This window comes from Aquarana catesbeiana, linkage group LG11 (genome assembly GCF_042186555.1).
Source record: "Aquarana catesbeiana isolate 2022-GZ linkage group LG11, ASM4218655v1, whole genome shotgun sequence".
NCBI classification, from domain to species: domain Eukaryota; kingdom Metazoa; phylum Chordata; class Amphibia; order Anura; family Ranidae; genus Aquarana; species Aquarana catesbeiana.
The window spans coordinates 164,578,677-164,606,560 of NC_133334.1; the positions used below are offsets into that span (position 1 = coordinate 164,578,677).

General features: G+C 40.8%; 1 protein-coding gene across 1 annotated transcript in view; it reads right to left on the reverse strand.

Moving 5' to 3' along the window:
* Window positions 1–27,884, reverse strand: part of SLC6A2 (solute carrier family 6 member 2) — a 1,144,495-nt gene that overhangs the window by 254,612 nt on the left and 861,999 nt on the right. The window contains exon 12 of the mRNA XM_073605017.1: window positions 4,436–4,536. Coding sequence (XP_073461118.1) covers window positions 4,436–4,536 — 101 coding nt within the window. The remainder of the gene's footprint in view (window positions 1–4,435; window positions 4,537–27,884) is intronic.

Sequence of the window (27,884 nt, forward strand, 5' to 3'; positions counted from 1 at the left end):
TCATCACCCCTATGGGTCTATGGCAGTTCAAGAGAATGCCTTTAGGGCTGAACAATGCACCTGCTACCTTCCAGAGGACAATGGAGCATTGTCTTGGGGATATGAACTTGGATAGCATCTTGATTTATCTTGATGATATAGTGGTGTTCTCTGCCACCTTCGAGGAACACCTCGCCCACCTCGATGCTGTTCTAGCCCGGCTACATCAGTATGGGCTGAAGCTTAAGCCAAAAAAATGCCACCTGTGAGATTGAATATTTGGCCAAATGTGAGATTGAATATTTTGGACATGTCATTTCAAAACAGGGAGTGCTCCCCAACCCAGAGAAAATCAAGGTAATACAAGAATGGAAGGCACCATCGACCGTGACTGAGGTTAGAGCCCTCCTAAGGTTAGCGGGGCACTATCGACGCTTCATCAAGCACTACTCCCATTATGCTGCTCCAATCAAGAAGTTACTATATGCAGTAGACCAGAAAGGAGGTCACAAGAGGGTAGAATGGGGACTGGAACAGCAGGAGGCATTTGACTTCTTAAAGCAACGGTTGGTGTCAGCCCCTGTATTGGCCTTTGCGGATTTCTCCCTTCCCTTTTGGTTACAAACTGATGCTAGTAACCAGGACCTGGGGGCCGTGCTCTCACAAATGCAAGATGGTAAGGAACGGGTTATTGCTTATGCCAGTCAAAGTCTTCATCCAACCAAGAGAAACCCTGCAAACTACAGCTCCTTCAAGTTGGAACTGTTAGCGCTGGTGTGGGCCGTCAAAGAACGTTTTGCAGAGTATCTCACAGGGTCTAAGTTCAAAGTCTGGACGGACAATAACCCCTTAGTACATCTCCAGACATCCAAACTTGGCGCTCTGGAACAAAGATGGGCAGCACGTCTGGCAAAGTTTGACTTTTCCCTGCATTACCACCCGGGAAAGGGGAACCACGTGGCAGATGACCCTATCACGGTGCCCTTCAGCACAACCACAGTGAGATGCGGATGAAGAGGCCAAAGACAAAGAAATCCCACCCTTAATGGGGGCTAGATCTAAGAGTAGACCACGGGTGGACCTCATCCAGGTATTGGAGGATTATAACTGGGCAAAAACGCAGAAGGATGACCCTGTGATTGCTCCAGTCATAGAGTCAATGCAGTTATGGCGCTGGCCCAGTAGAAGTGAAAGATCACAACTGCTACCAGAAATACAAAAACTGCTGCACGCCTCCTGAGAAATGGCATATTGTATCGCTGAATAATGTTCCCCCATGACTCTTCGGTAACCTGGCAGGTCGTACTGTCGCGGGCCAGAGCTCGACCAGTGGCAGAAAGGATCCATGTAGAAGGAGGACACTGGCGTGTCCACAAGACATTTGCCTGGTTCAAAAGGCAAGCCATGTGTGTGGGGCTTTTCCAGTTGATTGATCAGATATGTCGGCAAGTGCGGTATGCTCTGTGACCAAAGGGGCTGAGGTCCAGGTGCCTCCTATGACTTGGCACACGTCTTCCCCATTGGAAGTATTAACAGTTGACTTCCTCACCCTCGACATGTCAGAAGATGGACATGGCCATGTCCTTGTCATGGTGGACCACTTTACCAAGTTTGCAGTAGCTGTACCAACTCGTGACCAGACTGCAAAGACTGCAGCTCAAGCAGTGTGGAAGCACTTCTGTCTCCCTTATGGTTGCCCTAAGAAGATACATTCAGATCAAGGGCCCTGCTTTGAAAGTGAATTCTTCCAGGAGTGGTGTCGCTCCTTAGGTTTTCAAGAAGACGCATACGACCCCATACCACCCACAGGGTAACGGAGCCTGCAAGAGGTTTAATCGTACCCTGATACAACTGTTGAGAGGGCTGGCCCGTGAGAGACGAACCAGATGGACCCATTACTTGGCCGAAGTGTTTAGAAGTATAATCATACTGTGCACTCAGCGACAGCTCATTCTCCTTACCACGTGATGTTTGGTTGTACTCTTGGGGGACCCACAGATCTATGGGGTGCTGTCCCCACTGAAGAACTGGAGTATACTCCAGCAACCTGGATTCGAGAGTAGAGGCGATGCCTGTCAGAAGTCCAACAGTATGTAAAGGAGCGAACTTGGGTGGAACAAGAAGAGTCAGGAACGGAGGTCTATGACCTGAAACCGGAAGACAGGGTCTTGATCAGGCGCAAAGGTGCACATCAGCAGGGCAAGCTACAAACTCCATGGGAGGAAGTGCCCGGAGTTGTGCTACAGCAACCAATACCAGGGTGCCAGTCTATGATGTCCAGAAGAAAAAAAAAACACAAGACAGGCCGAGGCGGCTAAACCGCCGGCTCCTTAAACCTATTAGAAATTATGTAGAGGTGCCTGAGAGCTTATCTAGAGAGCCGGAGGAACAGGTTTTCGAGCCACCCGTAGCAGCCCCAGCAGAGAATCAGTGGTGGCTACTCCCTGTCCCCTCACTGCTGCCTCCAAATCTCCCAGGAGAGATTACAGATACGGACAATGCCATGCAGCCCAATGATTGCCCAGCTCGGATTCCTACTCCTGCTGTGGAGCCCTCTGACCCACTGTCCACTGAGATGCCTGAAAGTGAAGATGTACCTTTGCCTGCTCCTGAAGAGGAGCCTGAACCTCAACCCTTGAGATGCTCTCAGAGGCACAACTTTGGGAAACCACCTGAACGCTTTGCACAGGAGGACTTTGTCTGGTCAGTAAACTTGCCTGGAATCGCAAGTTCAAGCGGGGTGGAGTGTAATGGGATGCCCCTTTGTCCAGATTCTGGTGCAGGTCCCTTTAACTTAACTCCCCACAATCCTCTGAGCTCCTGGACATGCCCGGGGGATATAAAAGTCAGCTCCACCCAGCTTCCCCTGTTAAGTCTGGTGTGTGGGCCACCAGCAGTGAGCACAAGAGCACGCAGTATCTTACCAAGCCACAGTCACTGGAGAGGACTATGTTATAGTCCATTGGTGGAAGCTGTCCATGAAGTGAGTTGGCCCTATCTCCAGCCACCAGAACCCCCTGACTGAAGCAAGTAGAAAGCAGTGCCAGTGGGAAATTTGTGTCAGCAGGAGGTCCGCTCAGCTCACAGTTCTGTTGGTCGAACGATTACTATTCTGGACACGTGAGATTCTTTAGCTCTCTATGCTATCTATAGATTGGACTCAGAACACGCTGCTGCCACCTTGTGGACATTAGCTGAACGGCAGTATAATTGTTATATCCACTTTCTTTACGGTTCATATTAATGTTCTGTACTGTATACCCAGTTTTGCACGATTTCCGGAGCAATTTATGTTGAGGTTTATTTTTAAGTAAAGTAGATATTGCACAACACCACTGGTCTGATTATTTGGCTGTGACCGTTACACTACAGTATAAATACTGTATTTGACCAATGTTTAACTAACAGAAGTATTCTGCATAATAAATCCTCCCATGCTGATAGCAGGAAATGAGTGACAAAGAAATGAGCTCATCAATGAATTGATTCTCCCTTCAATCTTCAGTTACAATCTGTAAGTAAAAGTGGAACTGCAGCAGACAATGATCAGGCCAACCCCCCAACCTCTCAGTAGACAGAACTTTGCTATGTGGCAGGGCTGTGTAAATCTTTGGACTGGATAAACAGAAATACTTAGATTATTTGGTAGGTAATATAGTTTCCCGGTATGTATTTATATGTGTATCCAGCTGGTTGCCTAGAGTTCAGCTTTAATAAGTATGCAAGGGCTTTAGAAGCAATACATGTGTTCTTTGCACTAGTAGTTTTCAGTGTAAAACTCCAAGAACTAGCATGAATACTGACATTCCCCATCCTGCGTATCCTGCGTAGTAAATCACCCCATTAATAAATAAAGTAGATGTAAATCCTAACTGAATGACATTTAGTTTGTGAAGCACTGTGTATCAAAAACATTTGCCATTTTTAAAATAACAGCTATTGTTGTACTGTCTTGCATCTCAGCGCTGCTGATCTCAAGCAAACTATCTGCAGTCACTTTCCTTCACTCTAGTGATGACTGCATAACACTGCTTGTAGTCTCCATCAGAAGTCCCTATGAAAGGATGACAATGCAGGAGCACAGCTAGGAGATAAGACCAGAGTGTTTCATCCTATGAAGGTGCCTAAGCAAGCATCCTCATGGCAGGATTCCCTAGGTATCATGTTAATGAGAGCTGCATATTTAAAAATGTTGAAAACTAGTGAAAATTACTTTGAAAAACATTATCATGGTAAAGTTTATTCAGGACATGTATTTACATCTACATTAACCAATCCCATACCTCAACAATTAATGTTTAACCCCTAAAACAAACATGTAACTTCTCCCATCCACTAACATAACATTTACCCATCTCTTAACATTTAACACCATCCACTCAGAACACTTTAACAAACCCTTAAAGTGAGCACACTTTAACAAACCTTTAAATTGTCTTCAAGTAATTTTACTTACCAACAAGAAGGCAGGGCTAACAAATTTCCAGCAGAGTCTCCAGTATAGGCCAGGCCTAAAACCAAGCATCCTGTAAATGTCATCACTGAACCTATCCACACCTGAAAAGGAGCACAAACGTGTAAAAATGTATCCTCATGATCCAAAATGGATAACAACTAATTGTACTAATGCTTTGTATAAGGACAATATTATTTATTTTTCTTAAAGGCCAAGTTCACCTTTTTTTCTAAATTCCAGATCCCCTATGTACCAATATACCATTAATGTTCCTCTGCTGCAGAAAAGAAAACATTTTTTCAGACTTTTAGGACAGGCCCTAGGTCAGCCTCCAGTGTGTTCCATAAAAAAATCCTCCATTACTTCATACTGAAATTTGGTATTTGAGATGGAAAAACCAGTACAAGGAAGTAGTTTATCATCTGACATCTTCCTGAAAGGGTGAATTTACCTTTAAATCTATGCATCTTATAATACAAGAAATTATCTTGCTATCTCGCTACATAGAAAATATTGAAGCTCTAGGAGGACTGAGATAATCTTTTAAAATCATCTGATAGATTCCTAAACATGTGATAAATATGACAGCAAATCATAGTGGGAGGACCAAGCTACATACTTGCATGGTTCCTTGCCTCGGGAGATTATATTTAGATCCAGAAAGGGGAGTAATAAAGCATTTATAATTAGATTATTATTCTGGTCTCAGCGCATCTATGTTGGAATTTCAAAATGCATAGAACAGCAGGGAGTGACTGGCTGTGGAGCAAGATGGCTGCACAATCTCACAGTTCTGCTTTGCCGAAGGACGATTTTCTGCTCCCTTCCAGCTATGCAGCATCCTCATTATGGCGCAGGAGCAGAGCTCTACAAACAAGCACAGAGACCCAGTCGTGCTCTGGAGGAATTGAATGGCCAGAATGATATGGATAGCATCACCTCTGAACTTGCTATCTCAATGCAGCCTGCTTCAGATAGAGGTAATAGAGCAACTTCTCCCTAGCCCATTTCCCAGATAAAGCACAATTTTCTAAAAAGCAACACTGGGCTACCTCTGACATTATGCACACCGAAGGGGACTGCACTGGGTCTTTGGCTGTACTTCCTACCAGTGATAATCCTGCCTCAGAGTACTCATTGAAACTGATGTTATTATCACTACACATGCAGCTAAGCTCATCTAATTTTCATTTACACTCCAAAATTGATCAGGTGGAGGAACATACTGACTCTTTAGAGAGGCAAATTAGTGACCACACCACACTTCACAATGAAATGATGGATGCTTTTGATTAACACTCAAAGGCACTTCAACAGTTGCAGGCTGAAATCGCTGATTTTGAGGATAGGTCTCGGAGGAATAATATTAAGTTTAGGGGTATCCCGGAATCTATTAACTTCAGTGACCTCACCTCTCATCTCCAACCATTACTCCTCCAACCCCTCCCGTACCTCACTCCTGTGGACATTATGAATACTATACACCACTTAACACATTATACAAGTGCATGTGTATATAAGTAAAATAATCTAAACAAAAAAAGTATAAAAAATAATGAAATTAAAAGGTTTAAACTGATAATCAGGAAATATTTGCTGTAGGCTTCTTAATAATACAAAAAGTGTCAAACAGGAAATCAAATAGTGTTCATAGAATCCAGGAGGCACTAAAACATTTATGAATATCTGTATTACAGTCCCAAAAATGTTAAGTTCATAACACATCCCCAATGGTTCACCAAATCGATAGTAGTGTTCCAATAGTACAGAAAAAATTGATGGTGTAGATAGCACACTCCAATCCACCACCTCAAGTGCTACACCACTCCCACTGTGAGTCACACTCACCAGATGCTCTTATGCCTCACATATAAATGATCGGCAAAAATCGCTTTGATTACACCACTTCCTCTGATGATCCTTCTTAAGCACTTGCATTCACTATTACTTCATCCGGTGGTCCCTCAGATATTAGGCAGAAAAAACTCCAATAGTGTGATACCGCAAAACCACTTAAAATGTATTAAATTGCAAGTAAACTACTCACAAACGAGATATGATCAAAAGCAAGTGTCATAGTAATTCTGTGGGTATTTCTCATAAAGACTAGGACAACGTTAAAAATTAGTATAAGTTCTGTGTAGATGACTATCCTTGGCCAACCAAGAAGGGCACTATAATGCCTTTCTTTATTTTATACAGAACTGGTGACTGCAATATGGTCTTTTGGCGGCTTTGTTGTGTGCAGTGAAGCCTTTCTCCTGCTTGGTGGGTCCACCTGTTAGACGATCTTGGTGATTTGATGGGCTTGCTATATGTGTAAGTTATTAACCATTTCAGACCCGGAAGATTTGCACCCTTAATAACCAGGCCATTTTTTGCAATACGGTACTGTGTTGCTTAAACTGACAATTGCCCAGTCATGCAACGCTGTACCCAAACAAAATTGACATCCTTTTTTCCCCACAAATAGAGCTTTCTTTTGGTGGTATTTGATCACCTCTGCGGTTTTTATTCTTTGCGCTATAAACAAAAAATAAACAACAATTTTGAAAAAAAATAGGATTTTTATAACAGCTTACCTGTAAAATCCTTTTCTTGGAGAACATCATGGGACACAGAGCCTAAGTTAATAACTTAATGGGTATATAGGCACCTTCAGGTGATGGACACTGGTATACCCAATCCAGGAAGTTCACTCCCTATATAACCCCTCCTCCTATCAGGAGTACCTCAGTTTTTTGTAGCAAAGCAATATACTTAAACCCCAAAAGAGGGGAGGGACCTCTGTGTTCCATGATGTACTCCAAAGCATTTTACAGGTAAGCTGTTATAAAAATCCTATTTTCTTTATCATAACATCATGGGACACAGAGCCTAAGTTAATAACTTAATGGGATGTCCCATAGCAATGCTATTTGAGGGGAGGGAGACACAACCCGTAGGGTACCTCCAGACTTGAGGACCTATACCGCTGCCTGCAGCAAACTGCACCCAAAGGGCAATATCCTCATACCTCCTTACATCCACTCGATAAAACTTGGTGAATGTATGTACTAAAGACCAAGTTGTGGCCTTACAGATCTGAGCCATGGAGGTCCGGTAACTCACTGCTCAAGAAGCACTAATCTTGGTTCAGATGGAAACCTGAGACCACTTTTGGCAAAAAGTCTGGACGAGAGCGTAACACCACTCTGTCCTCATGAATAATCAAGTATGGCTCTTTACAAGAAAGAGCAGCCAATTCTGAAACCCTCCTTGCTGAGGATATAGCAACCAAGAACACCAGCTTCCTTGTCAGAAGGACTAATGGAATATGCTGTATTGGTTCAAATGGCTGTTTTTGTAACACTAACAAAACTAAGTTCAAGTCCCAAAGGTTCAAAGGATGTTTGACTGGCGGATTAAGCCGCATCACCCCTTGCATAAAACCCTGGACTAAAGAATGTGTAGCAAGCGGTCTTTGAAATAAGACCGATAAAGCTGAGACTTGGCCTTTAATAGTACTAAAGGCCAATTTCATCTCTACCCCTAATTGTAGAAAGGCAAGAATTCTGCCTATGATACAGTATATCTCAGAAGGTGCCAACCCTTGGATTCACACCAGGAAACATAAGCCCTCCAGACCCTATAATATATAGTTCTGGAAGCTGGCTTCCTTGCAATAATCAGGGTAGAGATAACTGACCCAGAAAGACCACGTTTCTTCAGAATGTGGGTTTCAATAGCCAAACTGTTAAATTTAGAGACCGTAAGGTAGGATGGAATATCGGCCCCTGTGAGAGTAGGTCTGGCCATAGTGGGAGGGACCATGGACCCTCCACTGCCATCTTTACGATTTCTGAATACCATGACCTTCTGGGCCATGCTGGTGCTACCAGAATTACTGGCTTTCTTTCCAGCTTGATCCTGCAAAGAAGTCATGAAAGCAACTGAATAGGGGGAAATGCACAGATCAGTGAGAACTGATCCCATGGGGTCACCAACACATCTGAACTACATGCGAGTGGATCCCGTGTCCTGGACACAAAGTTGACTAACTTCATGTTGAATGTGGACGCTAGAAGATCTACGTCCGGAGTTCCCCATCTTTGGCAAAAAGCCCAAAATATGTCGGGGTGAAGAGACCATTCCCCCTGGAATAACTGCTGGCGACTCAAGTAGTCTGCCTGCCAATTCTCTACTCCTGGAATGAAGACTGCTGATAGGCACGGAACATTCCTTTCTGTCCAGGTTAGAATATGGTTCACCTCTCTCTGCGCTGAGAGACTTTTGGTGCCCCCTTGGTGATTGATATAGGCCACAGCTGTGGCATTGTCGGATTGGATCCTGACGAGACAATCCCGTAACCTGGAAATTCAGGCCTTCAGAGCCGGACACACTGCCCGAATCTCTAGGATATTGATGGGCAAGGTTCTTTTGGCTCTTGACCACTGTCCCTGGACAGTTGTCTTTTCTAGTACTGCTCCCCAGCCTAAAAGGCTGGCATCTGTCGTTACCACTTTCCAGATAACTGGTCTGAAGGATTTCCCTTTCAGCAGATTCTGGGTTAGTAACCACCAACTGAGTCTTTGGGACACCCTTGGGGACAGCCGCATTGGCAAGTCTAAAGCTTGAATTGTTTTGTTCCAAGTAGAGAGGATACTGTTATGCAACAGCCTTGAAAGGAACTGGGCATAGGGAACCACTTCGAATGAAGCCACCATGTTTCCTAGCAACCTCATGCAAAAGGCGAATAGAGGGATCGCCTTTTGACCTGACCATCCGCACCAGCTCTCTTTATGATGAGACCCAGGTACTCCAGCCTTTTTATCGGTTTTAAGGAAGATTTCTCTAGGTTGAGAATCCAACCCAAACTTTCCAGGTAACTGGTTGTAATGCACACGCTTTGCTCTAAACGAGCCACGACTGGTCTATTAGCAGTAGATCGTCTAAGTATGCCAAGACTGTTATGCCCTGCACCCTTAACCTGGCTAGAGGTGAAGCCAAGACTTTTGTAAACACCCAGGGTGCTGTAGCTAGCCCGAAGGGCAAGGCTTCAAACTGGAAATGCTGCTGTTCTACCTCGAACTACAGAAACCTTTGGTGAGCAGGAAATATAGGAACATGCAGATATGCATCCCTGATGTCGATAGATGCCAGAAGTTCTTCTCCTAGTAGGATAGAAACCACTGACCTGATCGTCTCCATGCGAAAGAAGCGGATCTTCAGGAACTGATTTAGATTCTTTAGATCTAGAATGGGTCTGACATCTCCATTCGATTTTGGTACTGTGAAGAGGTTTGAATAAAACCCCAAACCTTGCTCTTCTGTGGGGATCTGCATGATCACCCCTGAGTCATTAATCGGTCTAGTGCCTGAAACAGAGATTGCCTATTCTCTGGATCTTTGGGAACGTTTGACCTCAGGAAACGAGATGGTGGAAAGTCCAGAAATTCCAGCTTGTACCCAGAGTTACCGTGGAGATGACTCATCTGTCCTGAATTTCCTCTTGCCAGACTTCTGAAAACTGCAGAAGTCTTCCCCCCACCCTGGCGAGGGGGGGGTGCCTTTTCATGATGAGGATTTAGGATTATGCTTTGCAGGTTTCTGGCCCCAAGACTTCTTTTGAGCATGGGCATGACCCTGAGGTTTTCCTCTAGAGTCTGACGGTGGAGGCCGTCACCACTGCCTAGAGGCGGAAGCCCCTGGTGCAGGAGAAAGAGCCCATTTAAATGAAGGGCGTTTATACTTTCTTTTGACTAGCAAAAGAGTACTTTTCCCACTAGAACTTGTTTGGATGTATTTGTCACAAATACAATCACAGGATTCTACGCATATGTACTAGCATAAGAGTAAGGCAGGATGCCTGGTGAATAGAATCTTTAATGACATCTATGGCAAACCATAATGCTTTTGGTAGTTCGGCCAATTCCTGGGCTTGTTGTGCAGGAACCTTTTTAAGGGCCTCTCTAAATTGGTCCTTTAGGGATTGACAGATGCCTATTGTAGCGACTGGAGGCTGAGTAACGGCACCCTCCAATGAAAAAGAGGCAAGTTTCTCGGAGGGGGTAATTGCCCCGTTGCCCCCCCCTGGATCCGCCCCTGCTCTAACCTCAAGGATTTGACCTGAAATATCGTTTGATATTATACACGTTCGTTTGCCGGAACTCGGATCTGAGTGCGGCCATATGTAAGTGCAATCTATTTCTTTTATCTGAATAAATGTGGCATACAAAGAGCATTAGATCGTTGTGTTATCTCTTTCCATACATACGCTCTTTATCATCTCACTGACTTGGACGAGTCCTGGAGCTGCTATCTGTGGAGTGTTATGCCTGGATTGCTGTATCTGATTTACTGACTCTGGCTATGTGACCTGTTTCAGGTAGAATCCTTGAGGTGAGAGGCCATCCGTTTGTGGTGGTGGGATCACTGACACCGGATCTGAAATCGTTTTACTTTGTGTCACCTGCACTTTATTTTAGCTGTATCCACACGCACACCAAATGTGATTGTTCTCTCTATAGTTTTATGGACTTTTAAGAGTTGCGCAGCACTGTTTATATGATTATCACTTCCATTTCATCTAGTCTCTTATGACAGCGCAGCGGGTCGCTAACTATCCGCTGAACCCTCATCAGCTGACTTTTTGGAATGGAATTAAAAACATTAGGGGGATGGAAGCTATTAAAGTGCAACAATGGATTTCGATCAGTAGTTTTAATATAAAGATCACTCATGATCCTCATATTTTCGATCCTCAACATAGTGTCAAGGAAAGAAATCTCAGTTTTACCTATTTCAATATTAAATTTGAGAAAATAGTTAATATATCTATCAAATAGAAAAAGGGTTTCAAGGTCACCTCCCCATGCTGCAAAAATATTGTCCACAAATCTGTACCACCCCTGACAGTGTTTAAGGAACATATCATTAATATATATATATATATATGATGTCTCTATCATGTTCATGAACGAGTTTGCATATGGGGGTGTGACATCAACCCATCGCTGCCCCTCTCAACTGTAAAAAATGAGTATCTTTGAAAAGGAAATCATTTTCATCAAGCACAATTTTGAGTAAATCAAGTAAAAACTGAACATGTTGCTTTTTGTATATACCAGACTGGACCAACAACCGTCAACATGCCTCAATCCCTAATTCATGAGGGATTATTGTATACAAACTAGAGACGTCCCATGTAACTAAGATGGAATCATCAGACAGCTGATATTACTTACCCAAAGAGCCATCACGATGGAGCTACATGAGGTACCATTGGCTGAATATTACAAAATGCAGATAATACCGAGGGGATTAAGAGTCTGACTGATCCCAACGTCATTTTCTCAAAATATGGACTTTAAAACCAAATTTGCACAAATCTTAAATAAATGTTCTTTTGACACAACTCACAGGACCAGGAGGGGAGGTAGAAGATCAAAGAAAAAGTACAGCCAGAAGTGTGACTACCAGACATCAAAATTGCCAGAGACGGTGAAGGATAATGTGGTACACAATATATCTTCAATTACTTTAACTAAGACTGAATTGAATGTGTTAAACAAGGGATTAGGTTTTTGTCCTAAAGAAAAAATGAATGATTTTGTTTTGAAACAGAATCTCTATAGGTTTTATAGACAACTAAGGTTTAAGGCATATTTTTCTAGTCAACCTAATGTTACGGGTAAAGAATACTTACCGTTATCTATTAAAAATGTGGGTTTAAAACCAAAAAATGTTAAAGTACCTCCTACTTCGTGCTCTGCGGTTGAGGTGTTCATTGAAAAGGTGGATAATGACAAAAACATTTTTAAGTGATAAAAACAAAAGGGACCATACACCTACCAATTTGGATAAGGATGAAATTGTAGCATTGAACTCCTAGTCGGCCCGGTGTGATATAACAAAGGGGGAGCTATTGTAGTAGTGGACACCTCGAAGTATGAGTCTGAAGTAATGAAACAACTTGGGGACACTAGTACCTATAGGAAATTAGACATATGTCCAGTGTCTAAAGTACAAAAAAGGATTAAAGATGTTTTGACTGCTGCAACAAGAAATAAGGTCCTTGACAATGAAAACGCTGACTTTTTAACCTCTGAACATCCGACTACACCGGTGATATATGTTCTGCCAAAGATCCATAAGGATTCCACCAATTCTCCGGGACGTCCCATTGTGTCTGGGATGGAATCGGTAACAACTCCGCTAGCTCTGTATTTAGATAGATGTTTAACACCGCTACTTTTACACACCAAATCATATATAAAAGACACTTCTGATTTTTTAACTAAAATTCAGAATATCAAGCTGTCGGCCGATTCCATCTTAGTTACATGAGATTTCTCTAGTTTGTATACAATAATCCCCCATGAATTAGGGATTGAGGCATGTCGATGGTTGTTGGTCCAGTCTGGTATATACAAAAAGCAACAAGTTGAGTTTTTACTCAATTTACTCAAAATTGTGCTTGATGAAAATTATTTCCTTTTCAAAGATACAAATTTTTTACAGTTGAGAGGGGCAGCGATGGGTTCTAATGTCACATCCCCATACGCAAACTCGTTCATAAACATGATAAAGACATCATATATATTTATTAATGATATGTTCCTTAAACACTGTCAGGGGTGGTACAGATTTGTGGACGATATGTTCACAGTGTGGGGAGGCGACCTTGAAACCCTTTTTCTATTTGATAGATATATTAACTATTTGATCCCCGGTCTCAAATTTAATATTGAAATAGGTAAAACTGAAATTTCTTTCCTTCTTTCCTTACTATGTTGAGGATCGAAAATATGAGGATCATGAGTAGGGATGAGCCGAACACCCCCCGGTTTGGTTCGCAGCAAAACTTGCGAACAGGCAAAAAATGTTTTCGAACACACGAACACCATTAAAGTCTATGGGACACGAACATGAATAATCAAAAGTGCTAATTTTAAAGGCTTATATGCAAGTTATTGTCATAAAAAGTGTTTGGGGACCTGGTTCCTGCCCCAGGGGACATGTATCAATGCAAAAAGAATTTTTAAAAACAGATGTTTTTTCAGGAGCAGTGATTTTAATAATGCTTATATGCTTTACATGCTTTAATAATGGAACCCCGCACCAAAATAAAAAAAAATGGTGTGGGGGTCCCCCTAAAAATCCACACCAGCCCCTTCATGTCTGGTATGGATTTTAAGGGGAACCCTGTGCCAAAATACAAAAAAAATGGCATGAGGTCCCCCAAAAAATCCATACCAGACCCTTCTCCGAGCACGCAACCTGGCAGGCCGCAGGAAAAGAGGAGGGATGAGAGAGCGCCCCCCCTCATGAACCATACCAGGCCACATGCCCTCAACACTGGGAGGGTGCTTTGAGGTAGCCCCCCAAAGCACCTTGTCCCCATGTTGATGAGGACAAAGGCCTCATCCCCACAACCCTTGGCCGGAGGTTGTGGGGGTCTGCGGGCGGGGGGCTTATCGGAATCTGGAAGCCCCCTTTAACAAGGGGACCCCCAGTTCCCGCCTCCCCCGTGTGAATTGGTAATGGGGTACAAATGTACCCATACCATTTCACAAAAAAAGTGTCAAAATGGTTAAAAAACACAAGAGACGGTTTTTGACATCTCCTTTATTAATTTCTTCTTCTTTCCACTTCTTCTTCCATCTTTTTTCTTCTGGTGTTCTTCTTCTTCCTCCTTCTTCTTCTTCATCTTCTTCTTCCTCCGCTCTTCTCGTCCCGCATCTTCCTCCAGGCTTCTTCTCCGCTCCGTCCGCACGATCCGCCTCAGTCGGAGTCTTCAGCCGTGTGACGCTTCGCTTATTCTGACATTTCTTAAATAATGGAGGGCGGGCCACCCGGTGACCCCGCCCTCCTCTGATGCACAGGGAATTCACGGGACTGAAGAAGAAGAAGATGGAGGAAGAAGAAGAACACCAAAGGAAGACCAGAAGAAAAAAGATGGAAGAAGAAGCGGAAAGAAGGAGAAAGAAGGAGAAATTAATAAAGGACTTGCCAAAAACCATCTCTTGTGTTTTTTAATAAGGGTCTGGTATGGATTTTTGGGGGGACCCCATGACATTTTTTTTATTTTGGCGCGGGGTTCCCCTTAAAATCCATACCAGACCTGAAGGGTGTGGTATGGATTTTGAGGGGGACCCCCATGCCATTTTTTTTAAATTTTGGCACAGGGTTCCCCTTAATATCCATACCAGACCTGAAGGGCCCTGAAAAAAAATTCAGGTTCGGGGGTCCCTCTGTGGGGAAATCCCATGCCGTTTTTATCAATGAACTTTTATGTGTATTGTCGGACCGGCAATTCATTATAGCCGCGAGTAGTTTTAAATGACTTTTTTTCCTTCAAAATGTCATTTTGCTGTCAGACTGTTCTAAACACGGGAAACATGTGACCCTTTACAGACATACTATAGACACCCCCCAGGTACGAAATTTAAAGGAATATTACACTTTTATTGTTTCACTTTAAGCTTTATTAAAATCACTGCTCCCGAAAAAAGTCTGTTTTTAAAAATTATTTTTGCATTGATACATGTCCCCTGGGGCAGGACCCAGGTTCCCAAACACTTTTTATGACAATACCATGCATATAAGCCTTTAAAATTAGCACTTTTGATTTCTCCCATAGACTTTTAAAGGGTGTTCCAGGCTTTCGAACTTACCGCAAACACCCCAAATTGTTCGCTGTTCGGCGAACTGGTGAACAGCCGATGTTCGAGTCGAACATGAGTTCGACTTGAACTCGAAGCTCTTCCCTAATCATGAGTGATCTTTATATTAAAACTACTGATCGAAATCCATTGTTGCACTTTAATAGCTTCCATCCCCCTAATGTGTTTAATCCCATTCCAAAAAGTCAGCTGATGAGGGTTCAGCGGATAGTTAACGACCCGCTGCACTGTCATCAGAGACTGGATGAAATGGAAGCAAAACTTACAAGTAGAAGATATCTTGAAGCACTGGTTAAAAGAGAAAGGTCCAGGGGCGCATGCGTGGCGCGATGCAAGACAGACGCTGCTGAGTCGAGCTCCGTCTGACAAGGTTAGCCAGGCAAGAATCCTGGGGCTATTAGCACAAAAAAAACCTCGATCCACCCGATCACCCCCGCGGGACATCCCGATGCATGCCAGCGGGCAAAAAGGAGTGACATTACCGCTCCCAACATAACCTTACGAACTACCTATTGAGCCTGAAGAACACAGCAAGGAAGATGACCCAAAATGGCGCCGGCCACCACGCGGCCCCCAGCGTCTCCATTACATCTAAAGGCAGTGAGTACATTCAGCCCTTATCTAAAGCTGACCTGGATGCAAGTTTGTCAATCATCTATGATAAATTTGTGGATAAATTAGAACGTGAAATACACAAGTCCACCACAGCTCTCTCACAGGAGATAGCCAGCATAGGAGGCCGCACAGATATACTTGAAGCCAAACATGACGAACTAGCCATTGCACACAATGACCTTAGAAAGGACTATGAAACATTGGCAGACAGTTTCTCTTTCATGCAGGCTCACATTGAAGATCTGGACAATAGAAACAGATGAAACAATATAAGAGTGTGTGGCATCCCTGAGTCGATTACAGTTTTAAAGAAGCTATTACAAAGTTATTTCACAATCTTGTACCAGATAAGCCACCCTCTGCTTTTGCTTGTGATAGAATGCACAGGGCACTACGTCCAAAACCAACATCAGATAAACCTCCAAGAGATGTGATAATGTGCATGAAGGACTTTGTCACCAAAGAAGACATCATGAGAGCTGCCAGAAATTCCCAATTCATTGAATTAGATGGAATTAGGCTGCAGATCTATCCTGATATCTCTCCTGTGACTTTGGATCGTAGACGCAGAATGAAAGAAGTCACAAACATACTACAAACAGCCAGGATTAAATATCGTTGGGGTTTCCCCTTCAAATTATCTCTAATACACAATGGCACAACATATAATGTATATAATATCATTGAAGGACAAGAATTACTGATCAAACTGGGCCTAATGGAGCCACAACCATCACAACGTCTCTCTGCAACCCCCAGATCTTCACATATATGGTCTACGCCCTCTACCAGACGCGTACTGAGGGAACACAGAAGATGGCAACAGCTGTCCCTTCCAGACCAAGCCAATTAACCAGCCAGAAATCATCTAAAAATGGCAAATTCCTCATCGCTCCTTCCTCATATGGATGATCAAAGATCGGTATACACAGCTCATCCTGATCTAATATAAAAGTGCTGAAAAAATATTCAACTCTAATATAATCTGCTACCATTCATACAAACTGCACTGGATATGAAGCACTGAACAAAGAACTAATCAGCTTTCTCTTCTACACTAACTTTTTCTATTTTTTTTTACAGACAAATCCTTAACTTTTTCTTTTTTTGTTTTTCCATTCAGAAATGTTCTACTGACTTACATTCATCTTCCCCCTCCATGGGAAGATATCAATCACTCGCTAAATATCTGCTATGGAAACTGAAATTTGATGACTGCTCTCCACTGAATTGTGAGACTTTCTATACTTACCATATATCACCTCACCTGTCTTTTTTTTTCCTTTTTTTAAACTTTTTTTTTTCTCATCTCCTTGGATTCTAATTTTTCTCTACCAGAGTCCACTGTATAATCGTTCTCATTTGTTATCTACTTTTGGTAGAATGTTATGTTCGGTTTATATATGTACATTACCATGCACATATCTCACTTAAAGTATTTTAATAATTTTTTGAATTGCCTGGCTCATCCGCCATCGCTAGTTTGACCCCATTCTGCCTGAGGGGCCTGCTGCCCTACCCTATTTTGGGTTGGTACGGTGGTCCCCGCCGGCGGAATTTGGACTCTTTTGTCCAATTGTTGACTTTATTAGGCTGGGCGACCCACGGTCCCCCAACCCCCTTTTTCTCTTTTTTTCAGTTTCAGTTATTTTTGCCCTTATGGCAACTTTTGTAAGAAATACATTTCCCGGAAGAGTTAAATTACCACTCAGTTCAGGTTATTTAAACTTCCCACTGTCACCTCATATCTTACACAGGATTTATTCCCTTAACGTAATTTTTAATACTGTTTTATATCACATATACCTTCTCATAATCGTTTTCATGGACTATTATTTTATTGTATTTCACTATGTACTATGCACCCCTATACAGTTCCCGTTGATCCCTACTCATTCAACTAACATAATCCTCCCCCTTAAAAATGGGACTTAAAATATTTTCTCACAATGGGTTCAACTCCCCCAACAAACGGAAAAAAACATTCAAGCACTACAAAAGATTGGGTGCGGATATAATAATACTTTGACAAATCATTTAACCAACTCCACTATACCACCTTCTCAAATAAATCACGGGGTGTTGCAATCTTTATTAGAAACTCTATAATTTTTGAACCTCATAGTATCTACAAAGATGATGAAAGTAGATTCATCATCATAAAAGGTAGTATAAACAGACGTATTGTTACCATTGCTTCACTATACTCCCCAAATGATACTCAAGCAACATTTTTCACCAAATTCTTTAACACTTTAGAACATTACATTTCTCCCCACATGATAATTGGAGGAGATTTCAACCTATCTGCTCATCCAGCCCTTGACAGAAGTAGGTTGGTCCCCTTTTCTAAAGCCTTTAGCAAATCAATAAACCGCTCACTTAGTAAACTACAGCTCCTGGAGAGCACACAATATTGGTACTAGAGCATACACTCATTATTCTCACCCTCGTGATTGTTTTGCCAGACTAGATTATATTTTCTGTACTCCTATCCTTTTAGCGAATTCTTCTAAAACAAACATACACCCCTGCCCTTGGTCGGATCATAACATTGTAGTCTTTGAAACCTCTCAAATCGGCCTGGCCCCCACCCCCTTTAACTGGCGCCTTAATGATTCTCTTCTCTCAAACCCCTCCAACGTTCAACTGATTAGTTCCACATTGAAGTATACTTTCCTTGTCAAAAGAAGTTTATTGAGTATACAATGTTATAAAGATACATAAAGTAAGTTTACAAGGATCTATAAAGTAAGCTCATTGTTTTACAGTAGGGTTTATATAGGTAAATATCATGAAATTTCAAATATTAAACATTGGGTTCATGTAAACCTAAATTAAAGATATATATCATTTCCTTAGTTACTTTTGTAGGTATTTAAATGATTTATACCTACTATACATATTGTTTACAAGTAGAGTGTATATAGGTCAAATAAATTCTGATAATAAGCTTTAATCGTAAGGTGGAGAAAAGGAAAGAGAAAGAAGAAAAAGGGTTGAAAGGTAGAGGTATGGTCCACAAGGTTGTCCCGCTCGTCAGTTTATTATTCTTTTTAGTTCTCTTTGAAGCCTTAGAATGGGTGTCTCTGTAAGTCATTTAATCTGTTACCATGGCAACAGGACAGAGTCATTGAAGTTTGACAGGAACTGTTGTTTTATCCAAGGATGCCAAAGTTTTTCAAATTTTGGAATTTGATTTTGATCGATGGCTACCATCTTAGCATGGGACATTGTATTATTCATTCTGTGAATTGTTTCTGCTAGTACCAATGTAGGAGATTTCCATGCCTTGGCCACTGTTTGTTTTGCAGCCGTTATTAGTTGGATCATAAGTTTGAATTGAGAGAGTGTTAACCATTCCGGTTTTAGATTAAGTAAAGTTAAATATGGATCTGGTTGTATTATTTTTTTAAATATTTTAGATGCAATCACGAAGACTTCCTTCCAGAAGGTTTGGATTACTGGGCACGTCCACCATATGTGTAAATATGTGCCTATTTCTGGGCATCCTCGAAAACAAAGAGCTGAGGTATTAGGTGAATATTTTGCCACTCTAGCGGGTACAAGGTACCAGCGAGTTAGGACTTTATAATTTGTTTCCAGTGCTAAGATGTTGGGTGAAGATGACTTAGATGTGAGCCATATGTTAGACCAGTCCGTGTCTTCTAAAGTTCGTCCCAGGTCCTCCTCCCACCTCTGAACGTAAGAGGGTCTATTAAGATTTGCTACTCCATATAATTGATTATAAAGTGATGAAATTGTACCTTTAGCAAATGGATCTTTTGTACAGATTGATTCAAAAATGGATAATTGGGATAATGGTGTATCCCCCTTTAGGAATGGTGTATAGAAATTTTTGATTTGGAGATATCTAAATATCTCAGAGTTTGGTAGATCATATTTTTCTCTAAGCGATGGGAATGAAAGGAATGATTTAGATGCTATGAAGTCATTTAGTGTCTGAATGCCTGATGTTGTCCAAGCTTTAAAAGAATTTGGGTAGATCCATGCCGGATAAAAGGCCGGATTTCTGATAAAAGAAAGGAGAGGATTGTGTGGAGATTGTAACTGATATTTGGTTTTTAGTTTATCCCAGAGAGATAAGAAGTGTTTAGTTATGGGATTATGAATTTTAAAGCGGTCTTTAGGATCAAGCCATAATAAATTTGATATTAATAGAGGGTCATTTTCTGAAGCCTCTATAAATACCCATAATGGGATTTCCTGTTTTGCATGGTATTTGGACAGACTGGCCAAATGTGCTGCTCTGTAGTAGTTAGTAAAATTAGGGTATCCCAGGCCTCCTTTATTTTTGGGAAGATGTAGTGTGTGTATAGGTATACGTGGTTTAGAAGAGCCCCATATAAACGAAGTTGCTCTTTTTTGTACTATTCTCAAAAAATAGGAAGGAATTGGAATAGGGAGGACTCTGAATAGATAAAGCAATTTGGGTAGAATAGTCATTTTGATTGCATTAATCTTCCCTATCCAGGATAAAGGAAGTTGCAACCATTGTTTTATTAGATTTGTGATCTGTCTTAATACAGGAGGATAATTGGTTGAGAATAAGTCAGAATGAGATGCTGTTAAATAAATTCCAAGATATGGGATTGATTTTTCTGCCCATGTGAATGGGAGTGCAGCCCTAGCCGGGATCAATTCCATGTTTGTGAATGAAATATTAAGCACTAGGCATTTCTTAGGATTAATTATAAGGCCGGATAGGGCTGCAAATCCATCAAGAGCTGGTATTAAGTTAGGACCAGAGACCTGTGGTGATGATAGAAAAAGTAATATATCGTCTGCAAATATACATAATTTGTGTGTAATACCTCCTACTTCAATGCCAGTTATAGTTTGGTTTGTTCTGATGTATTGGGCCATGGGATCGAGTATAAGGGCAAATAATAAGGGAGATAATGGGCAACCCTGTCGGGTACCTCTTTCGATATTAAAGGCTTCAGATTTGTATCCAGCATATTTTATATAGGCTTTGGGTTTATTATATAATGCTTTGATCCATGTTAAAAAGTGGGGTCCAAAACCCCATTTTTGTAATGAATATTGCATATATTGCCAGGATACTGTGTCAAATGCCCTCTTAATATCGAGAGATAGAAAACATAAAGGGATTTTCCGTTTTTTAGCAATATGTGCCAATAACACTGCCCTGCGTATATTATCGCCTGCCTGTCTATTTGGCATGAAGCCTACTTGATCTCTATGTATTAATTTTCCTATAATGCTATTGAGGCGTTTTGCTATTATTTTTGCTAATAATTTAATATCGAGGTTTAACAGAGAGAGAGGCCGATAATTCACACAGGAAGTATCATCAGAAAGGGGTTTTGGGATCATACAAACAATTGCCATTAGTGTTTCTTGCCGAAAAGAATGTCCATCTAGAAGTTTGTTAAAAGTTTCAGTGAGAATGGGAGAGAGTATTTCTGAGAATGTTTTATAGTATAAAGCCGAGTAGCCGTCTGGGCCTGGTCTTTTGTTAAGTTTTAGGTCTTTTTTGGCGTTAGCAACTTCATCTATAGTTATAGGCTCATCCAAACTGCTTTTTTGATTCTGAGATAACTCAGGTAAGGTTATTTTTGAGAAGAAGGATTCAGCCTCTGTAGGATTAAATTCATTGTTTGTCTTGTATAAAGTTGCGAGATGTGAGTGAAATTTATGGACTATTTTAACTGGATTACAAGTGTAAACATTTTTTGATAATTTCAAACGTATTGGTTTGAAAGATTTGTTAGTTGAATTTAATGCCCGAGCCAAATATGTACCTGGTTTGTTTGTATTCATGTAGAAATTGTGTTTGGAGCGTTTGAGGGATTTATCAACTGGCTCAGTGAGAAATAGATCGTATTCCAATCTAGATTTTTCCAGATGAGATTTTGTACTCTGAGATGGATTATCTTGAAATGATATGTAGGCTGCATTAAAATTGAGTTCTAGTTTTTTTGCTAGATTTTTGCGTTCCCGTTTAAATAGTGCCATTTGTCTTTGTATTGTACCACGCAAGACAGGCTTATGAGCTTCCCACAGTGTTATTGGGGAGATGTCTGTTGTATTATTAATTGATATGTATTCCTTTAAAGCTTGTTCAATGGCCATCTGATGTAGTGGGTGTTTGAGCATTATGTCCGGTAAGTACCACGTTGGGTCATGCGCTTTTGGTATGGCTGAGGCTATAGTAGTGTATACTGCATTATGGTCAGACCACGGAATCGGAATTATATCTGATGCAATAATTTCTGGTATCATTCCTATTGTTAAAAAAATATGATCTATTCTGGTGAAGGTTTGATGAGGGTGCGAGAAATAAGTGAATTTCTTTTTCATTGGGTTACTTTCTCTCCATGAATCTACCAGATTGTATTTGGAAAGAAGTTGAGAAAAAGGTAATCTAGAGGTTATTTTGGATGGTGTAAAAGGTGATTTATCTAGAAATGGGAGGAGGACCTGGTTCGAATCCCCACACATTATCACTGTTCCTATTTTGTGTGTATTAATCACTTGTAATATATGTGAGAGGAATGGTGTAGGTTGTTTGTTAGGAGCGTAGTAGGAAATCACCGTGATTGCTGTATCCATTATATAACCCATGAGTATCAGGTATCTACCTTCTGGGTATTTAATTTCTGATGATAAGGTGAATGGTGTGGATCGGTGAAATGCAATTAGAGTTCCCCTTTGCTTGGTACAGGCAGAAGCCGTGTAAATTTGTTGATAAAAAGGAGAAATATATTTTGGAGTAGAATCTTTGGTGAAGTGTGTTTCTTGGAGGCATACTATGTGAGCCTTCTTGTTATGGAAAGTACGGAAGGCTTTGGTCCTTTTTTGAGGGACATTTATTCCCTGAACATTCAGGGAAAGTATATTCAGTGGTGCCATGGCAATAGATCAAATAGTTTTGACTTACTTTTTGTTATGCAGAGCTGACTGCGCAGATCAACCTGTGTGGACTGAAGAGATGAATAGATAGAAAAGAAACCAGTGAATTCTGGAGTAAAGAGTAAACAAAAAACATATGAGATTAGATGATACATTGTATAAATTATTTTTTGCAAGTAATCACAATTTACCCGTGAAAGAGAATAAATATCTCTATCAGGGGAATAAGTGCCTTCGTCACACTCCCACATAATATGGTTGGGAGAATGAGGAGGGCTAATGGGGGTACACGGATCTTCCGCTTACAGGAGAGAAGTGCTATGTCAAAAGACATCAAAATGATGATTCATTAATTGGAGTGCAGAATATAGTTTTTGTTGAAATTATTTATTCCAGGGTGGTTGTATATGGTTAGTTTTGCCCTGGGCTAAATAATTCATTTAGAAAGGTACTGTTAATAACTTTGCTATTGATGAAGATGGTTTGAATTATTTTGGGATTTTAACCCTTTTAGAGTAAACAATTACATATTTTATTCATATGTAACTGTTTAGATATGTTAACTCATAAAATTGAGGTTGTATTGCTTCAGATTAGAATAAACAAAAACATAGTTCTAGGAACTAGTTAGGTAATAATATATTTGTTTTAAGAAAAGAAAGAAAAAGCTTCCATTACTTCTGGATTATTGAACATATTTGTCCTAAAAAGTAATAAATCTATTGTTATTACCTGAAAATATATAACTGAATAAGAATTTCCTTATTTCACTTATATATTCTAAGGCTATATGAATCAGAAGTAATAAGAAATATAACTGGAATGTAACATGATCCCACACAGTGTGTGACTATCAGAATGCAGTTACATTCAGTTATAAATATAGGTTTTTTATAGAGAACCATCTCTTAGTATAATAAATGAAGAGATATCAGGAATTAGGATGTCAGTCCATTGAATCTTCTTGGTCCATGGATGATGTGGCATAACGGCCTCTTTTGTGAGAATGATGATTCCCATTTTGTTCTGAAATTTTCTGGGTGCTGCCTGAAGGTGAAGATGATGCCATTCTTCTGCATGTGGGAGTGTTGCTGCTTGTGGGTTCTGTCAGATTTAATTTTAAAAGGGTTTGTTGTAGTTCATCTGCTGATCTGCTTCTGTAAATTGTACCTTGGTAGTTAAATCTGACTGAAAAGGGGAAGCCCCATTGATACATAATGTTGTGGCGTTGCAGTTCCATTAGTTGGGGTTTCATGGATCGTCTTTTAGTAATAGTAAGTTGGGATAGGTCAGCAAAAATTTGATAATTGTGTCCTTGAAAATTAAGTTCCTTTTTTTCTCTTGCAGCAATTAGTATTTGTTCTTTCGTTCTGTAATAATGAAATTTTGTGATTATATCACGTGGGGGTCCATCTTTCTTTTTGGCTGGGAGGGCTCTGTGTACTCTGTCCAGTTCTAAACGTTCAATAGGGATATCTAGCTTTAGTTCTTGTAATAGAGCAGTAATAGTAGATTGCAGGTCTGTCACAGTTTCAGGTATTCCCCTTATGCGCAAGTTTGAACGTCTGGCTCTATTTTCGTACTCTTCGAGCTTAGTTTGAAGTATTAAATTCTCTTTTTTTAATAGTTCCAATTCTGTTATATTTTCTTGGGTTGTAATTTCAATTTCATCCATTTTTATTTCTAAGGCTGCGGTGCGGTTTCCCAGCTCTCTTATTTCTTTGGTTAGGCTGTTTGTTATTTGGTCTGAGGTTTGTTTTAAAGCCTTATGAAGCATCTTTTCAAATTGTAATAATATTACTGGGGATACTGAGGAGGCTTGTGGAGAAGTTTGTGAGAGGATTTGTTCTGTATCTGACTCAAATGGAGAGTCTTGCTGTGACATTTTCTGTCTGTGAGAGCGCCCTGATGCTGTATCTTGTGAGGTGACTGGAGCTGCTTCAGCTGCAGTGAGTGCCTGTGAGCTCTTTGTGAGGTGATTTTTATTTCTGCCACGGTTTCCTCCCAGTACCATATTTCCTGCCCAAACTTTCACAGTTTGTTCCCTGGGGCAAAAAGGTTCAAATGGATACCTTTTGAGCCTGCAGGCTCCGCTTTGTCCTTCTCTTCTCTCCTCAGCGGTGTGGAGCTCTAACAATGCATGTCTGCTCCGCTAGGCTCCGCCTCCTGCCCCCCCCTGAAGTATACTTTCAAACTAATACTTCAGATGAGGTCCTTCCTACCTCAATTTGGGCTGCTCACAAAGCAGTCCTAAGAGGACATTTATTCAATTTAGCCGCTGCAAAAAATAAAGCTAAACTTACAAAAATTAAATGTCTTACCAAAGATCTACATGATCTATATAATAAACTAAATAATAATATCTCCACCTAATTAACCTCACTCATTCACACAAAACGCAAAGCTCTAAATATATTACTATCTGAAGACACAGAAAAATCTTTACGGTTTTCTAAAGCCAAATTTCTGCTACATGGCAATTCTTTCTCAGCAATGTTTGCTAGAAAATTGAACCACGACACTAAACCCCCTCATATTTACAAACTCCGTGACCAAAAAGGAAACTTGGTGACACATCCCCAAGATGTCCTCCAAATTTTTACTTCCTTTTACAAAAATCTTCTCTCTGGCCCTCAAACACATCCCCTACCCACCAGTCTAGACTGGTTAAACACCCTCCAACTCCCTAAACTTAACCAACAGCAATCCTCTTCTTTAAATGAACCTTGCACTGATACCGAAATTCTAAACATAATAAAATCCCTTAAAACATCTATGGCACCTGGCCCAGATGGCTATACCACAACATATTACAAAAAATTTGCCCCTTTACTCACCCCTAGCCTCACCAGAATGATTAATCATATCCTATCGGGTGGTCATTTTCCCGAAGACATGTTATTAGCTAACCTATCTTTAATTCCCAAACCTCAAAAAGATCACTCCCTACCCCAAAACTTCCATCCCATCTCAGTTCTAAATAATGATCTCAAACCGTTTGGCAGATTATTAGCATATAGACTGGCCACAGTTATCACCTCCCTGATCCACACAGACCAAACAGGCTTTATCCCAGGCAGACAACTGGTAGACAATATTAGAATAGTCACAAACATAGTACAAGATGCTAATATTCATTCTCGTCCTTTATACTTACTCAGCCTTGACATACACAAGGCCTTTGACAGTGTCAACTGGTCTTATCTAAACCACTTATTACCTAAATTTGGCTTATCTGAAAAAGTTATTCACGGCTTTAATGCTTTATATCACCTTCCCCAAACCAGAATCAGAATCCCAGGCAGCAATTCTGATTTCTTCCCCTTGAGCAGAGGAACCAGACAAGGCTGCCCACTCTCTCCTCTCCTCTTTGCCCTAGCCATAGAACCCCTTGCTATTGCCATTAGAAACAACATTAACATTAAAGGATACCACAAAGATCCACACCTCTTTAAACTAAGTCTATATGCAGATGATGCTCTGCTATTTTTAACAGATCCTCTTACCTCAATCCCCAATCTCCTCTCAGAAGTCCATTTATTTCACAAACTATCTGGTCTCTACATCAACACAAACAAGTATTCCATTTTGCCTATTAACTGCCCTCCGAACTTATTATCTCTGCTAGAAAAAAACTTTAATTTCCAATGGTCCATACATTCATTTAAATATCTTGGATTCAACATCACAGCCTCCCATAATCTATTATACAAAACAAACTATCTCCCCTTATTCTCACATATCAGTGCATTGATAAAAATTTGGTCCACTTATCATATCTCCCTCCTCGGAAGGATCTGCGCTTTTAAGATGACTATCCTCCCTAAACTACTCTACTATTTTAGGGCTCTACCTATTAATGTCCCCAAAACAAGATTGGAATCCCTCCAACGCGAAATTAATAAATTCATTTGGAACGATAAAAAACCTAGATGTAGTTATTCCCTCATGCACAGACCTCAACATAATGGTGGTCTGGGACTCCCCAACCTCTGGTTTTATTTCTTGGCGACTAGACTAGTACAGTTGGCCCAATGGTTCTCCCCTGATACAAACATATCTTGGTTAAACTTTGAGTCCACCTCTATTCTCCCTCTAAACTTTAAAGGCATCTTGTGGTCTAATTTGAAATTACATCACACCCTTAACAAAAGAAACACAATAGTTGCGCATTTTATTCAATTATGGAATAAGATCAAAGTTAACTTTAAACTCTCCTCAGAAACTCCCCCACTAGCCTCTTTCTTAGGTGATCCTAGATTCCCTCCTACATTTCAGGACAACACTTTGTTTCATAACTGGACTAAAAACAACCTCACCACACTAAAAGCACTTGCACTCAATATTAAATTTCCCTCATTCATCTCACTACAATCTAGATTTAATTTTCCCCCTTCAGAACTCCAACAATATACTCTTATCCAAGACTTTTATTCAACATACTACTCCCTATCCATCAATCCCCCAAGCACAACATTTGAACATATTTGCATATCCACTCCTAGGGATAAAGGATTGATATCTCATCTATATAACTACCTTAACAACTTTCATCAATCTGAGAAATCGGGCCCTATGATACGATGGGAAACAGAGTTTGGTTGTTCATTTCCTATAGACTCTTGGTCTGAAATGATAGTAAATCTTCGCAAAAGCAGCTGCGCTGCTGCATTTAGAGGATCTCCATTGAAACTCCTCATTAGATGGTACATGACCCCCGCTAAGATACATTCCTTTTATCCCACAGCCTCCCCGGACTGTTTCAGGGGATGCCCTGAAGAAGGAAATTATGTTCATATTTTCTGGGGCTGTAAACACCTGGAACCAATATGGAATACTGTAATTAATAGACTAGAAATCCCCCTCAAAAAGAAAATCTCTCTTTCACCACAAATATGCATTCTATTCGCCTCGGTTCCAAACATCCCTCTCCCATGCAATAGACTAATCCATTCTCTAATCAGCTCCATCCAAAGGATGATAGTTTTTAATTGGAGATCACAAAATTTACCATGGCCTCAGGTTGAGTCCAGAATGGAAATACTCAAGCTTTCGGAGAGGATACACCATACATTAACGGATAGAATGCAAACTTTTCATGATAAATGGATATTCTGGTCCCCATCTGATCATAACGTGTCATAAGCTTTATAACCCCTCAATGAAACCGCCTCTATTACTGGTGCTATACCCATAATTATTTTCTCTGATTACCCATTATTACCCCCTGTGAACTAGTTCATTACTCTATATGTTTGTTCCTTTCA